At 39.4% G+C, this 13675-nt stretch overlaps 3 protein-coding genes across 4 annotated transcripts in view; 1 reads left to right on the forward strand and 2 right to left on the reverse strand.

Moving 5' to 3' along the window:
- LOC118772991 (zinc finger FYVE domain-containing protein 9-like) overlaps positions 1-2763 on the reverse strand; it is a 29871-nt gene extending 27108 nt beyond the window's left edge. Inside the window, exon 1 of the mRNA XM_036521709.1 lies at positions 2542-2763. The gene's annotated coding sequence lies outside the window, so the exon portion shown is untranslated. The remainder of the gene's footprint in view (positions 1-2541) is intronic.
- A 951-nt stretch (positions 2764-3714) lies between these two features.
- On the reverse strand, positions 3715-7838 carry LOC118772820 (transcription factor BTF3 homolog 4-like). 2 transcript variants are annotated; one of them, XM_036521443.1, is made up of 6 exons: positions 7737-7838; positions 6710-6771; positions 5987-6100; positions 4864-5065; positions 4038-4097; positions 3715-3946 (listed from the first exon to the last, which is right to left on the reverse strand). In XM_036521443.1, exons 2-6 carry the CDS (start codon positions 6761-6763, stop codon positions 3900-3902), a joined length of 477 nt encoding a protein of 158 aa, XP_036377336.1. In that variant the 5' UTR covers positions 6764-6771; positions 7737-7838; the 3' UTR covers positions 3715-3899. The 2 variants fall into 2 exon arrangements, with proteins under 2 accessions (XP_036377336.1, XP_036377337.1); XM_036521444.1 differs by lacking the exon at positions 7737-7838 and adding an exon at positions 7594-7705.
- Positions 7839-10712: 2874 nt separating this feature from the next.
- Positions 10713-13553, forward strand: fpgt (fucose-1-phosphate guanylyltransferase). The gene is made up of 4 exons (XM_036521935.1): positions 10713-10796; positions 11218-11385; positions 11476-11568; positions 11792-13553. Exons 1-4 carry the CDS (start codon positions 10724-10726, stop codon positions 13201-13203), a joined length of 1746 nt encoding a protein of 581 aa, XP_036377828.1. The 5' UTR covers positions 10713-10723; the 3' UTR covers positions 13204-13553.
- The last annotated feature ends 122 nt before the right edge of the window (positions 13554-13675 follow it).

Raw genomic sequence — 13675 nt, forward strand, 5'->3', positions numbered from 1 at the left:
CCCTCTGCATGTCCTTAGCGCTTATATTATTTAAGACAGGCATTGACAAATTTCAACATATATGGGATTTACAAAAATAAATCTAATTAACTGCATGATGTACAAATAACAAAAATATCAAAAGCTCTGGATATAGAGGGCCACTACCAACCATCACAGCTCTTCCCATGAATGCACCGATCATATCCAAATAACGTGTTCTTATCAAACACCAATGGTTATGGCCAACCATGAAACATTCACATACTTTACTGATTTGGCAAATCCAGGATGACTCACATAGGAAATTTTCTCATATATTATTCATTTAAATGATCTTTAACCTAGAGGTTTCATAGAGACATAACCATGAAGACACTCTACAATGAAAAACATTATGAGGGAACTTGCATTTATCAGTTAGGGCATATTTTTCAAATTTGTTCAGTGTACTAGAAAGCAGATGTGGGGTAATTCAAGCCAATGATGGCACTCTGTAGAAATAATCAGTTTGCTTACTGTATGTGTGTGCCCACATCACCACCTGCACTAAAACACCTATCTGTTCCAAGATCGCATTTGTGTTATGAGAGATGGCATGTGTTCAGTAGCTTGCACAAATCACAACTGAATTCAATATATTTAATGTGTTTCTGTCCAACTGACATCAAAGCAATTTTGCCAAAAGTTCAGTCCATGGCAAAAATTCTGCCTACTGAATTTCACATTCAAATTGTTGGCACTCAGTTTAATGGATTTCCACATGAAAACAGGCATTCTCCTTTCAGGCCAGTAAGACTTTAGCACAGACTGCTTGTACCAATCCCCTATTTTCCCTGAAAAAGCAAAGAAAAATTCCACACTGTGAAATTTTTCTTAGGGACAGCTGACTGAAAGTTAGATTTATATGTTTTTTGTGTTGTCAGGCTTCAATGTTGAAGTTTCTAAGACATCTCTGAGGTCTGGCATCCCAGTGGTGGCAAGTGTTGGAACAAATGTTCTGTGTTTGCTAGCCTTACTTCCTGTTGTTCCTTTTCCCCTGACGTCTGCCCAATCCACACAGGTCAGATGAGGGAAAGAAGTGTATTAGTTACCTCACTGATAAGTGCTTGAGTGTTCTGGAATCATGTAAGGGAGGAAGGTGGGTTACCATTTTTTTTTTTTTCAAAACCCAGTAACACAGTATGAGGGTCCAACGGCTGTAGCATGAAAGCTACCAGGCACAACATGGCAATGAAAACTGCTGCTCAATCAGCAATATTTCAAAGCCTGAAATCAAAAACTTAGTTCGCAAAAAAAATAATAATAAAAAACCCTAACAATAATAATGTAGCCATTTAAAGTGCCATAAAGACAAGAGGACCGAGAACAATATTTTGGTCCATTACTACAACAACCGACTGTTAGTTTTCCTTAATAACTTGTAGGCTCCAGGCTGCGTCTGCTGCTCTGTGACTAAGCTCACATACTTGTCCAGTAACTTAACCGTTGCCGAAACCTGCCACAGTGGGGAGTCCATACGTTGTGAGCATTATATATAGCGATGAATAAAATTAAAATATAAAACATATCACAGATTGTTATAAACACAAGCCTTAAAATATGCTATTCACTCAAAGAGATGCATACAAGCTAACGTTACTGATAATGTGAGGAACAGTCTTACCTTTTAGCGAAAGACCAACCCAATTACAACACCTGCAACAATACTAACAATGCACTGGAAATCTCAATAGATATCTTTTCCCGCTATTATTTATTCATTGTATTTATTCACTATTGTTCAGCGTTTTTTCCCCCCACAGAGCTACCCAAACATGTCATTCTCCAGTAACTATAGTTAGCCCGCTAAGGTTATACGTTGTCACTGCGGTGGTTAGCCAGCTAACGTTAGCTCCTAAACCCAAATGGCAATCAAGGCCACATTCAAGTTGAAATGTAGCTTGCTAGCTATCGCTAAATTTAAACTTGAAATCGTATGATTATTAAGCCGGTAAGCCAAGCAACCTGGGCGGCTTCCTAGACAGTGATACTTTACCCAAAAAACGGAACTAAGGTTTGGTAATTACCTAGCTACGTAACCGTATGAATACAGCAATTTAGCTAACGTTAGTCCTGCTGAGTTAGCTACCCAGATGGTGTACTTGGTAGTGGATATAGTGGCTAACTAATCAGCTGTCAAGAAAAAAACTCCTCTGTAAAAAGAAAACCGCATCTGCCATGAGTTTGTCGGTACGTTTTTTTTTAGCTGTCTAGTAAACGTAATACAGTGAGTAGGTTGCTTGATAATGCTACTCACATACCGTTATCCTCTCCAGCAATTAAGGTTAGCTGACTAGCTAGTTAAATGAAGCAATACCCGGTCATCCACTGACTGAAATTCTCGTGGCTCGTGCGTGTGGTGGTAATACAGTTGACTGACTAGCCACATCACAATAAATTACCAGGTGTAACTTTACAATTGTCGGCTGAAAAATAAAGATGGCACTAAATATTAGCCAGCTGAAAATAAACAATATTACTGCTTGCATGACAAACACAAACTCCCTCTCGTATGCTCACCTGAGGAAGCCTCATCTTCACGTACCCGTGTACCGCAACACTGTTACATCTGCTATCCAGTATATTTAAACATAGATCATTTAGCTATAAAATAAACTTGTTTTCCAACTAATCGACATGGAATGTTTTCACATATCCCCTTGGTTCGTTGATCGCCTTCCAAAAACTGTTTCACTAGGCTCCTGCAGAAGTCGAACAGTTGAGCAGAAACACGCAAAACCCCCTCCCCCGAGATTAAGACTAGGGGTTACGAAACTGGTGCCGAGTATGGCCATCTTGGCTCAAAGCATTTGAATGTTAAGTGTGGAAATCAATGCGAATCACGTTGAGCCAAAATGGCATTCATTTCATAAATTGAACGTCGCTCGCTTGCACAAAATAAGTCTGCGGATATGAGAGCTCTGGACAGACAGCGCCCCCCCATTACTGGACGAAATGTAGGTGTATTGCATCAATAAACCTAATCGCACTGCTGTTGAAAAGGCTTCTTATAATCATAGATTTCAGTGTGTATTCTCCTGTCAAACTCCAAGCGGTAACAGGTGAAAATAAGTCTAACCAAAAATATCACAAACACAGTGACAGAAGACACCCAATTCTCGCGAAAATGGAAAAACGGCCCAAATACACTGTATTCACACTTCTTTCTTAATGCAGTCCTTAATATAACTGCTTTTTCAGAGAGTTCAAGGCACATTTTGTTCTACTGTAATGCCATGTGTTGTATGTATATGTTGAGTATTTATAGTTGTTTCACTTTCTGATCACATTGTAAGTTATACTTGCTTAACTTAATGTTGAGGATAACTATCATAGAAAATTACATATCCTCACATTAACTTGGATTCAAGCTGTTAATTTTGTAGTATATCAAGAGAAGGCTTGAATTATAAGGTCTAATCACTGCCTTACGAGTTCTACTATAAAGTTCATGCAGTCATCCACAACCACATCAAGGACTTGACCAGAAATCATACGTTTAAATTTATCATTGTGCAAAAGCCCCTTTGTTTTGTTTTTAGCATGTGACCACACTCAATTAACCACAACATGATATACAAAATGTTCATGAATTTTATTTTTTACTTCAAAAACAAAACAAACAAAAACACTTAAATAAGACTAGCATTCATTCCTCATCACTGCAATCATAGCCAAAACTGCCTATACGAAGACAATGACTTTACCATTTTGTGTCCGTTGATTGGAAGATCCCAAAGGAGACAGCCTGTTATAATACAAAAGTCTCTGGTTGGCTCAGTGGTTGGATGGTGTCAAAATGATATGACTAGTTTTCTACAGCTAAAACACTGAAAACAGCTCCATTCTTCATTGCAGTCCTCATCTCCAAGGAACTTTCAGTTTGCCTCATTCTTCGAAGCCTCATCAAAGTTCTCTACAAGATCTGGATATGGAGAAAAGGTAATGTTAAATGTTAATGAACTCTCTGAATTCTCCCAAACCCACTTTAAATTATTAAAATGGCAATATTGTACCTGGGACATCATCGTCTTCCTCATCGATATCTTCTGCTTTTGGTGCCTTACTGTCAAGCACTACAAGAGAGACAAAAACTGAAATTATGAATTTTTCTGAAAAGTACCCCTCCAATAAACAATAGCAAAAGGTGTTCTATGTACTTTACACAATTGTTCTTCTAGGTTTCATTTATCTGACTGGTTCATTTTTTTCCAGATTGATATGGGGGCATGAATTACATATTGTCTTCATTACATTCAGATAACAGAACAGGGTACTTGATATTAGCAGATTCAGCAGTCCCATGTCAAGTTCCTTCAGTACAACAATAACTGGAACAAATCAGGAAGCATCCTCCCTCCAGCACTGTCCTCTTAATCTAACAGATAAAACTATGTGATGTTACCGGAATATGTGTTCGTGTTACTAAACTCAAGAAACATCACTAATCAGTGTGCTTTAACGTGCTATCACATCAAGATTATCATCTGGGGGTTTTGATAATGGCAGATCTGTTGGTCAGACATGCAATGTTTTAATAGTCACCAGTCTAAATAAAGCCATTTCCAATCAGAGAAAACAATTTGCTTTCAGCACATACTACACTACTATAACCAATTAATTCTCAAGTTACATTTTTCCAGGCCAAGAAAGGGACTAAGTTTTTAAATTCCATAGCAGAATCTCCAGGAACCTATTTATTGTGTGTGTGCCTGCAACAGTTACCTATGGTGTGCAGGACAGTCCAGGTGAAACACTCAATTTGCTGAGGGAACTGCCCTATAGGTTTTTTGTCAGGAAGTACTGTCTGTGTGGGTGTGAAATCCCCGGTGAAACACCCACCTTGCCGGGGGAACTGCTCTGCAAGTTTGCGCAAGCTGGCGAGGCTATCCGCACCCAGCTGGCTTAGAATGCCCGGGAGCATCTCTGTCAGCTGCTTGGTTTCTGCATGGCCCGTAATGGCGAAGGTGTTGGCAGACAGGGAGGCTTGCACTTTGGGATTGTTAAAGTGAATCACTGTCCCATCATCTTTAATCATGTTAACCTGCGAGAAGGACAAAGGTCAGAAAAAAAGCCCTCACAAGGCAGGGCTTTTGTGGATCATTTCTGTCATTTAAGAAGAAATTATACTTATTCTAGTAGTCCAGTTTTCATAGTTACTACAATATCTTCAAATAATACATTTTACTTTGTGCTTTGTGACAAGTTTAAAAAGCAACCAAAATCATCCTCACAATGTCAAAACTCCGAATGGGAGTAAAAAACAATGTCTGTTTATTGTTAATGTATTGTCTAGGCTGTCACACGTTACAAAACCGGTACCCATACAATACAAGCTGGCATATTCTGTAATGCATGCAGGGTTCCAACAAATTACATTTATACTTTCCATGACTTTTAAATGATGTTTAAAATGTATCATTTTCAAAGGTCATATTCACTGCTGCAATAGTGCAATTCCCATGTAATTTGACTACTTTGAAGACAGACTAGCAAACACAGACTTAATACTACATTTACACTTAAGCGCTCGCTTTAACAATACAAAGGGACCCACCTGGAATCCTCAAATATTATCATAAAATATATCATTTATCCAATGTAGGAATTCTCTAAACATCTTATCAATGAAGAATTTATGAGCAGTGCTAAATACACAGATAAATACGTGTACAGAATAAAATGTGTTCATGAAATGAATGGTGTGAATAATCTGAATTTGGTTGGTGTAAATGTAAACTACACCATTTTTACAGTTTGGGGGGGGGGATCTATCCAATAGGCATTTTTGTCTTATATATCATGTTTTTACTTCTATTCAGTCAGGGAAATGAATAAATAGGTAGGGCACATAATGCATACAGAGCTCATTTTCATTTGAAAAAACATTAACTTAACAGACCACTAGGCTAGATTACAGCTAAGCACCTTTACAGCCATTGAAATAATCTGTTGTGTCACTTACCTCCTCAATACCTGCAATGTTATTCACTGCCAGTTTCTTTAAAGAACTCTGAAGTTTTTTGTCATCAGCTGTTGCTGTCCTGTGTACAACCTTCTTCTTCCGACGTGCTGTTCCCTGAAGACCAAACAGGTGTTAAAGCCATACAGGAGGCTAAGAACACAAAAAACAACTTTTACAAGGCAAGGGGAACACAGAATAGAAATGGATGCAGTTAGTCAAATGTGGAAGATGTGAGCACAGTGACCCCCTTTTGCAACACTGAGAGCAGAGATTTTGTACAAAGCTATTGCGCAATCAGAATGAACTCTCTTGAAATGTGTGTATATAGAAAAATCACAAGTAAGTGCATTCAATTGATTCAGGACTACTGTGTACAGTACTGGTGCAGAAAGCCTCATGGACCTCAGGAACAGATTCACTTGACAGAACTGAATACAACAAAGCAGTCTTATAACACAAAATTGATGTCAGAGAAAATCAGAGTGCTGTGTAGCAATGAAAAAAAAGGACCCTCAGGGGCAAGTAGGTAAAATAAGGGTCTTAAATAACATCTGGCTTAACTGGAGTGCTGTTGTATCGCCTTGCAGAGTTCTGTCACGCGAAACCGATGAACTACATTGTCAAATAAGTTACAGACACTCATATCCCCGAATGGCAACCCCCAAGCTTGATTTTACGTTACAATTTTGAAAGAAAATTTAAACCGTAACAAAACAGACATACCTTCCCTCCTATTCGGACCTGGGCCTGAAGTTTGGCCAGTTTCTCTTGGTTCATGACGCTTTCTAAAAGTAAAAACACCATTCTTCTGATGAGCCAATGAGGATAAATGTAACAGTATGAGTGTGTTGCGCTGACACTTGAAGTGAGCCAAACAATTATTTCCACAGCGAAGACTGGGGTAACAAGTACCTGCAAGGTTAGCTACATGTTATATGCAAATAGCCTACGCACGAAGTGCAACAATGAACAATCATATTAGACAGAGGATTTCAACACCCACGCTAGAATTTTTGTGTAACAGCTAATTAACGGTACAAAGTCTTGCCTGAATCAACAAGAATAATGTAACACTAGACTTCAAATAAACAGAGAAACGTAATCATCAAATATTCCCGGCTGCTTGACAAATACTGCACTGCACGGCAGCTAGACAGCTAGTAAATGTAATATTCCCAGCACTGTTGACAGGGGGACAAGCTACTCCATAAAGCAGTCACTTGCTGGGGCCACACAGAATTGGTTGCAAATCTAACATTGGTGTTTACCTAAATAACAATCTCTCTAGACTAAGTTTTAAGATGACGAAGGTACAGGCATAGCTAGTAGCAATGTCAGTGAAGTTGTCGGCCAGCTAAAATATGAACGTCTAGCTAGAAGAGCAAGTCTTTTTCAAAAACAGAATGACGTTAGTTGGCTAACTAGCAAATAACGGGTAAACTACTGCGACTATCTGACATATGGCGACCTAGCAAACTACCAAACATTAGCTACATATTTAGCCGTTCGCATATTAAGTTGCTAGGTAGCTCGATAAAGGCCTACTGGACATTGGCTACCCAAATGGCTAGCTATAGCTGCCTTTTCAACGAGACAGCGAACGTTACCTAGTTAAAGCACCAGTTCTCTGACGCCAAAATATTTATCACGACAGTAATGTAATAACCGCTTTTGGACACGGTTTTACGCGCTGCCCATTGCTAGCTTGTTCACCAACTTGATGCCCATCTTTGTAACCTAACTCTGTTACCCGCGAGTTGACTTCAGCCTCCCGATTCTTGTCTATAGACGCGGTCCAAAGGCAAAAGCACAAACACGCGGCGAGGAAACAAATATGGCTGATTTAACTGAGGAGCAACGATGGGACTATGCGTCGATGAGCACGTGATCCTGAGAACTTGAGCCACTCAGTGACCATTAGTGGTCAATATTAACATCTCATTTAGCAGACTCTTCTATCCAGAGCGACTACCAGGTGGATCTTACACAGTCTCATGAAAGATTGTACACGCAGGACACTACTACCAGATACTAATGTGCGTCAGTGTCAGACACAGTGCTAAGATTCACGCAAGCGTTCTTGATTCATCAGATGCAATTGTATCCAAATGCTGAAAATGGAATTTACCTGCCTTTACAGTCAAGACTCTAATGATAAACATTAAAATCTGTAGGTTATTCAGCAGAATTGAGTAAAAAGCAGGATAGCTCTTAATGGTCACAAGAATCATTATACCCCTCCCTGGACCCGTCAAATACACTTGAGCATGACAACAGGTATATTTCACATGAACTAGAAATTCCAGGACAAAATAAATACATTTAGAGAGACGGAGACCTGCAGATTGGAAGGAGAAGCATGATACAACTAATGCAAGAGGAAGGGGAGGATAGAACAGGCAGTTCATATGCATCATTTGCTGGTCTGGACTGGTTTGTGGACAGCTGGTGTATAGGCTTTTTTGTCCTTTGGCCTTCATATATTAAACTTAAAGTTTGTTAAGCTTTCATTTTTAATTTTAATAATGATGACAAGGTATCAACGCTACAAAACATTTGACTTGTTTTAAAAATATAAGTGCAATTGTTGTATTTTTACTTAAGAGATGTGTCTCACCTACACTGCAGCAGTGATCTTTGTTTAAATGCCAACGACTTCTAAGATGTGTTTTCTTGTATTGACCATGATGACTGTGATCATTATTGGTCATAAGAAAATGTTACATGCATACCTGTATGCAGATCTATCAAATCTGAAAAGAAGCAAAAAAAAAAAAAACATGTCAATGTTTTGAGTTGTTTTCCTTCATTTGCATTTCACCATTTATTTTCCTTTATGAGCATTCCCCTTTCTCATTTTGCATTTGTACTCCTCCTTTCATATGTCTTTTCCTTCTTCATTCTCAAAGTGACATGTAATCATTGTCCCATGGGAGGCAGGGTTTTGAAGTGGACATGTTACATAATAATGACTCTCCCCTTGGATAACATGAGATCATTAGCATTGTCATAATTTACACTACAATTTAATATTATGTTATATGAACATGCATACTATTATATAAAAAGCAGTTGACATTTTTATTCATTTTTAAATAGTCAAAATAATCTTTTGAATTACCTTTTTTCTCGAAGTTAAAATATTCACAAGACATACTGAATGCGTATGAACTTGACCATTTGTTTTTATGTAACTATTTCAAGAAGAAAAGGCTGGCAACATTTGATTTTGTGTAATTGAATATCTACCCTTTTCTGATTACAAAAAAAGCATCATTGTGTCCATTTGAATGGTAGTTCTTATGAATGGTGTGCCTTGTGGTAAAGTACTCTTAAGCCCCTTTCAGTGAGGAGGGCAATAAACTACATTGGGTATATAGCCCTACAGGGGTGTACCCAGGAATGATACCTTAGTGGAAACAGTGTAAAATAGCAAAGAGAGAGCAACAGTGGTTCACAATCTCATTAATGGACTTGAGGACGGAAGGAATCAGCCTGAACCAGGGCTAAGACACCAGTCAGTATCAACACAACAAAGACAGGGGACAGCAGCAATATTATAAAATATTATCTAAAATCCAGAGATATTCTTGCTAACAGGGAGACACATTTGCTATTAAAAAAAAAAAAACATTCACCCGTCCCCATTCACTCCGTGGCGCCACAAGAAGCGTGTGTGTGTTGGGAAACACCCACACGCCAAGACAGTCAATTTAAATAGCCAATACACTCCTAGACAAACCCTACAAACTAATGCCAAAAATATTAAATAGTTAAAAAAAACGTCATAGGCAGCGACGAATTGACAGTGGCGTGTCCCAACTCATTGAAAGAGACTCTCCACCAGTTCGCTCCTTCATTGGCTAAGTACAGCCAATCCGTCTCCACTGCCTGCACACACCCACGGAGGCCAATTATTCCATTACCAGATAAAGATAAAGTAATAACAAGGCAGGTGAATAAAAAAGATGCGACACCCCGAATTCAGCTGGAGACTATATGATTGCATTTATTCAACTTTTGCATTTATTCCACACTCCATGCGGGCAATTAAGTATTTCGACGTCATTTAAACAAACCTATTATCCTCACTTCCCGTTACAGTACTATATTGATCAAAATTATGGTCAATGTTCTTTATGACGTGGCGCTGATAAACATGGACATATGCCAAGGGTCTCCTGTCCTGGTCCTGGAGGACTGGAATGGGATTTGATGTGTCCGGGCACTTACTTGGCTAATTAGTCTCGAAATGGGTGTAAAATAATTTTACCTGCGTTTCCATGCCCAAATCAATTGTTGATTGAAAGGTAATAAAATCATAAATACTGTGCCTTTACAGATGATTGGGAATTCTTTTATATAATACCTAAAATGTAGAAACATCAGTGAAAGTTTTTCAAAGTAGGCATTGGACTCTTCCGGGCTAATCGAATATATAAAATTCATTCTTTTGTCGCATTTTAACCATTTGATAAGAGAGCGTGCTCGTTTTCCGAGACTAGCAAGCAAGCGAACTAACTGACGATATCTCAGGATTGACTGACCGTAATTACAGCCGATGAAATTTAGTAAGAAGGGGGCAACACATTGATGAAATAGCTAGTTGACTGCAGATTGTTTTAATCTTAAAATTTTGCCCTTCTAAAGATGGCGAGTCGGGAGTGTCACGTTTAGCTTCCTTTTTGGGGCATCTTCCCCACACATTGACGATTAGGCTACGGAAGTCAGGCTAGGATGGACGAACAAGGAAGTGCGAAACTGCAAAAGGCGACAAGGGAAAAACTGAAAAAGTTCAATCATTTACGAGGTAACATTGTTAGGTTAACAACTGTCTGGTTACAATTCTGTAGCCAGCGTAACCTAATTTGAGTCAGAAAAGGGAACGTGTGCTGTTTAGTGTTTAATCGTTGTCTACGAAGTGAACTAGCTAGTCTACCAACCTAGCTTGCTGTTTAGTGGAAACATGGATTGCTCAGTTAATGCTTAATTCCAGACAGCTTGATTAGATTTGGCAAGACAGTTTAGTATCTGATAATTTGATGGAGTAACTATCTAGATTGTAGTTTTCATGAGCGAGATTGCTTACCAGTAAGCCAATAACTCGCAACTAGCTGCGTAGCTAACTTAACGTCTCGCACTTTATTTTAGTACGTATGAAAACGATGTTTTGTGTGTTGGTTGTGTAATACTTTCTAGTTTTGTTGTTGATTATGTTGTTATATCTCCAGGTAAAGACGTACGAACAGGAGAGTTTTGGGACATTGTTGTTGTCACAGCGGCGGACGAAAATCAGAAAGACGCGTACGAGCGACAGATTTCGGAGAAACTTCGTAGGAAGGAACTTCCTCTTGGCACACCTTATCACGTGTTTGCAGATACACCTGGACCTAAAATAGGTGCAAATCTTCATGTGTCTGTTTACACTTAAAGTGGAAAGTTGTGTCGTTTGTGCTGGGCCTGTCCTTATGTTAATGTTGCCTTTTTAGGCAATGGAGGATCTACACTGCATGCATTGCAACGCTTAAAAGAGAAGTATGGACAAAGGTTGTGTGGATTTAAAATCATTTTGATTCATGCAGGTAGGTTGCAGTAATCATAGTGTTTAATTTGTCGTGTTCATTTCTGTTAACATTTTTATTACACAAGCAGAAATAATTTAAAAATTGCAATGGAAAATGGGTACAGTTGAAAAGAGCAGTTCACAGGAGCTTGTATATGTGATACATTTTTTCTGAGATCACTGATCTTCAAAATATATCTAAAAATAGAATAATACTTGTTATTGTGCTTTTAATATCAAAGGAGGATACAGTCAACGGCTGCCAAATGCCAGTGCTCTTGGGAAGATTTTTACTGCCTTGCCCCTTGGTGATCCAGTATACCAGATGTTGGAGCTCAAACTAGCCATGTACATAGACTTCCCCTTGCATATGAAGCCAGGTGTCCTGGTGACTTGCGCCGATGACATTGAACTTTACAGCATCACAGACACAGAGAGGATTACATTTGACAGGACGGGGTTCACCGCTTTAGGCCATCCGTCCCCCATCTCCATCGGGACCACTCATGGGGTGTTTGTGTTGGAACCTGAGGCAGAATCTAAAGTGTGTGATATGGAGTACAGGTCCTGTCAACGCTTTCTGCACAAGCCAAGCATCAAGAATATGTACGAAAGTGGTGCTGTGCACAAACGTGAGGCTGGAAATGTGTCTTTGGGAGACTCAGAATTTGTTTACACTGACAGCACATATTATGTTGACTATGCCACCGCAAAGGATCTGCTTGCACTATTCAAAGACATTGGACCTCTTAGTTGTGAGATTGATGCTTATGGGGACTTTCTGCAGGCACTGGGCCCTGGGGCCACCTCAGAATACACAAAAAATACTGTGAATGTAACAAAGGAAGAAAGTACTCTAGTGGAAATCAGACAGATGATATTCCATCGACTAAAAGGAACACCCCTCAATGTCATTCTTCTCAATAACTCTAAATTTTACCACATCGGTACCACTAGGGAATACCTGTTTCATTTTACTAAAGATGTGGACCTCAGGGCTGAACTTGGTTTAGTTTCTGATGCCTTCAGTGTCTGTCCGTGTGAAGCAACAGAGAAGGCCAATGTTTGCGTTATACACAGCATCCTGCATTCTAGCTGTGCTGTAGGTCCAGGAACAGTTATTGAGTATTCTAGAATTGGTGCCAATGTGACTGTGGGAGAGTGCAGCATCATCAGTGGCTGCTGGATCAACAGCGGCCAGTGTGTACCCTCTGGTGCTTTCATGCACTCACTGAGTGTGAATGTACATGGCAAAACTGGCTTTGTGACCATTGTCTTTGGAATAGATGACAACCTTAAACAAAGTGTGACATCCCTTCAGGACCTGAACAACCTGAAGCTGTTTGGAAAGGGCCTGGTTGAATGCCTCAGCCAGTGGGGCCTTAGTGCTGAAGACTTGAAGTTCTCAGGCGATAGATGCAGCTTCAGTTTGTGGAATGCCAATATTTTCCCATTGTGCACCGACCCTGAAGGTTCATTCTCAATGTCACTAGAGATGATACGCTCTGTCCACAGTGGTTCTGACTTCAAATTTCCCAAAGATGTCAGGCTGTCATCTTTGCAGCAGATCCTACAATGTAAGAATTTGGAGGAGATGCTGAAATTTAGGAACAAACTCTATGAGGATATATGCCTGGAGAAGTCAAAGAACTAAACAAAGTAACTAAATACCCAAGATCAGGTACAATAGTCAACTTCACAGCTAAGCCAGCTGCCCCCTACAACAGGCCCTATCAAGTCATAGTTAAGGCTGGGGTCAGCTGTTTTTTTATTTTCTTAGGGGGGCTCAGTAACAGTTTATTTTGTACTTCCTCTTTATGAGTTGGAAAAAACATCTCTTTACATTTGTTCAGAGAGTGACACAAAACTGTAGAATTCTGGGGAAATGGTACTTGTATTTTATGTTGCTTGTTTTTATCCCCGTATGTACAAACCATGATATGTAACTGTAAAGTGGGCATCAATTCCTGCAATTCCTGCTATTTTTATTAAATACTGAGTTACACTGCCATCCTGAGGATGTCTTGTTTTTTGATGTCTTGACTCATAAGCAGGCAGTAATCATTACTGTGGAGCTAGTGAGGGTTCTCTAGCTTGCAACAACTGTCACAAGTATATGGTTCAGG

The sequence above is a fragment of the Megalops cyprinoides genome, chromosome 2 (assembly GCF_013368585.1).
Source record: "Megalops cyprinoides isolate fMegCyp1 chromosome 2, fMegCyp1.pri, whole genome shotgun sequence".
NCBI lineage: Eukaryota > Metazoa > Chordata > Actinopteri > Elopiformes > Megalopidae > Megalops > Megalops cyprinoides.

What these genes read in the sequence shown, in the direction of transcription:
- LOC118772820 (XM_036521443.1), bottom strand. Translation starts at nt 6,763, where the DNA reads ATGAACCAAGAGAAACTGGCCAAACTTCAGGCCCAGGTCCGAATAGGA. An exon ending in AGGTCCGAATAGGAGGGAAG is followed by an intron (nt 6,101 to 6,709) that starts GTATGTCTGTTT and finishes TTTGGTCTTCAG; the next exon opens with GGAACAGCACGTCGGAAGAA. An exon ending in GGAAGACGATGATGTCCCAG is followed by an intron (nt 3,947 to 4,037) that starts GTACAATATTGC and finishes CTCCATATCCAG; the next exon opens with ATCTTGTAGAGAACTTTGAT.
- fpgt (XM_036521935.1), top strand. Translation starts at nt 10,724, where the DNA reads ATGGACGAACAAGGAAGTGCGAAACTGCAAAAGGCGACAAGGGAAAAA. An exon ending in AAAGTTCAATCATTTACGAG is followed by an intron (nt 10,797 to 11,217) that starts GTAACATTGTTA and finishes TTATATCTCCAG; the next exon opens with GTAAAGACGTACGAACAGGA. An exon ending in TACACCTGGACCTAAAATAG is followed by an intron (nt 11,386 to 11,475) that starts GTGCAAATCTTC and finishes TTGCCTTTTTAG; the next exon opens with GCAATGGAGGATCTACACTG.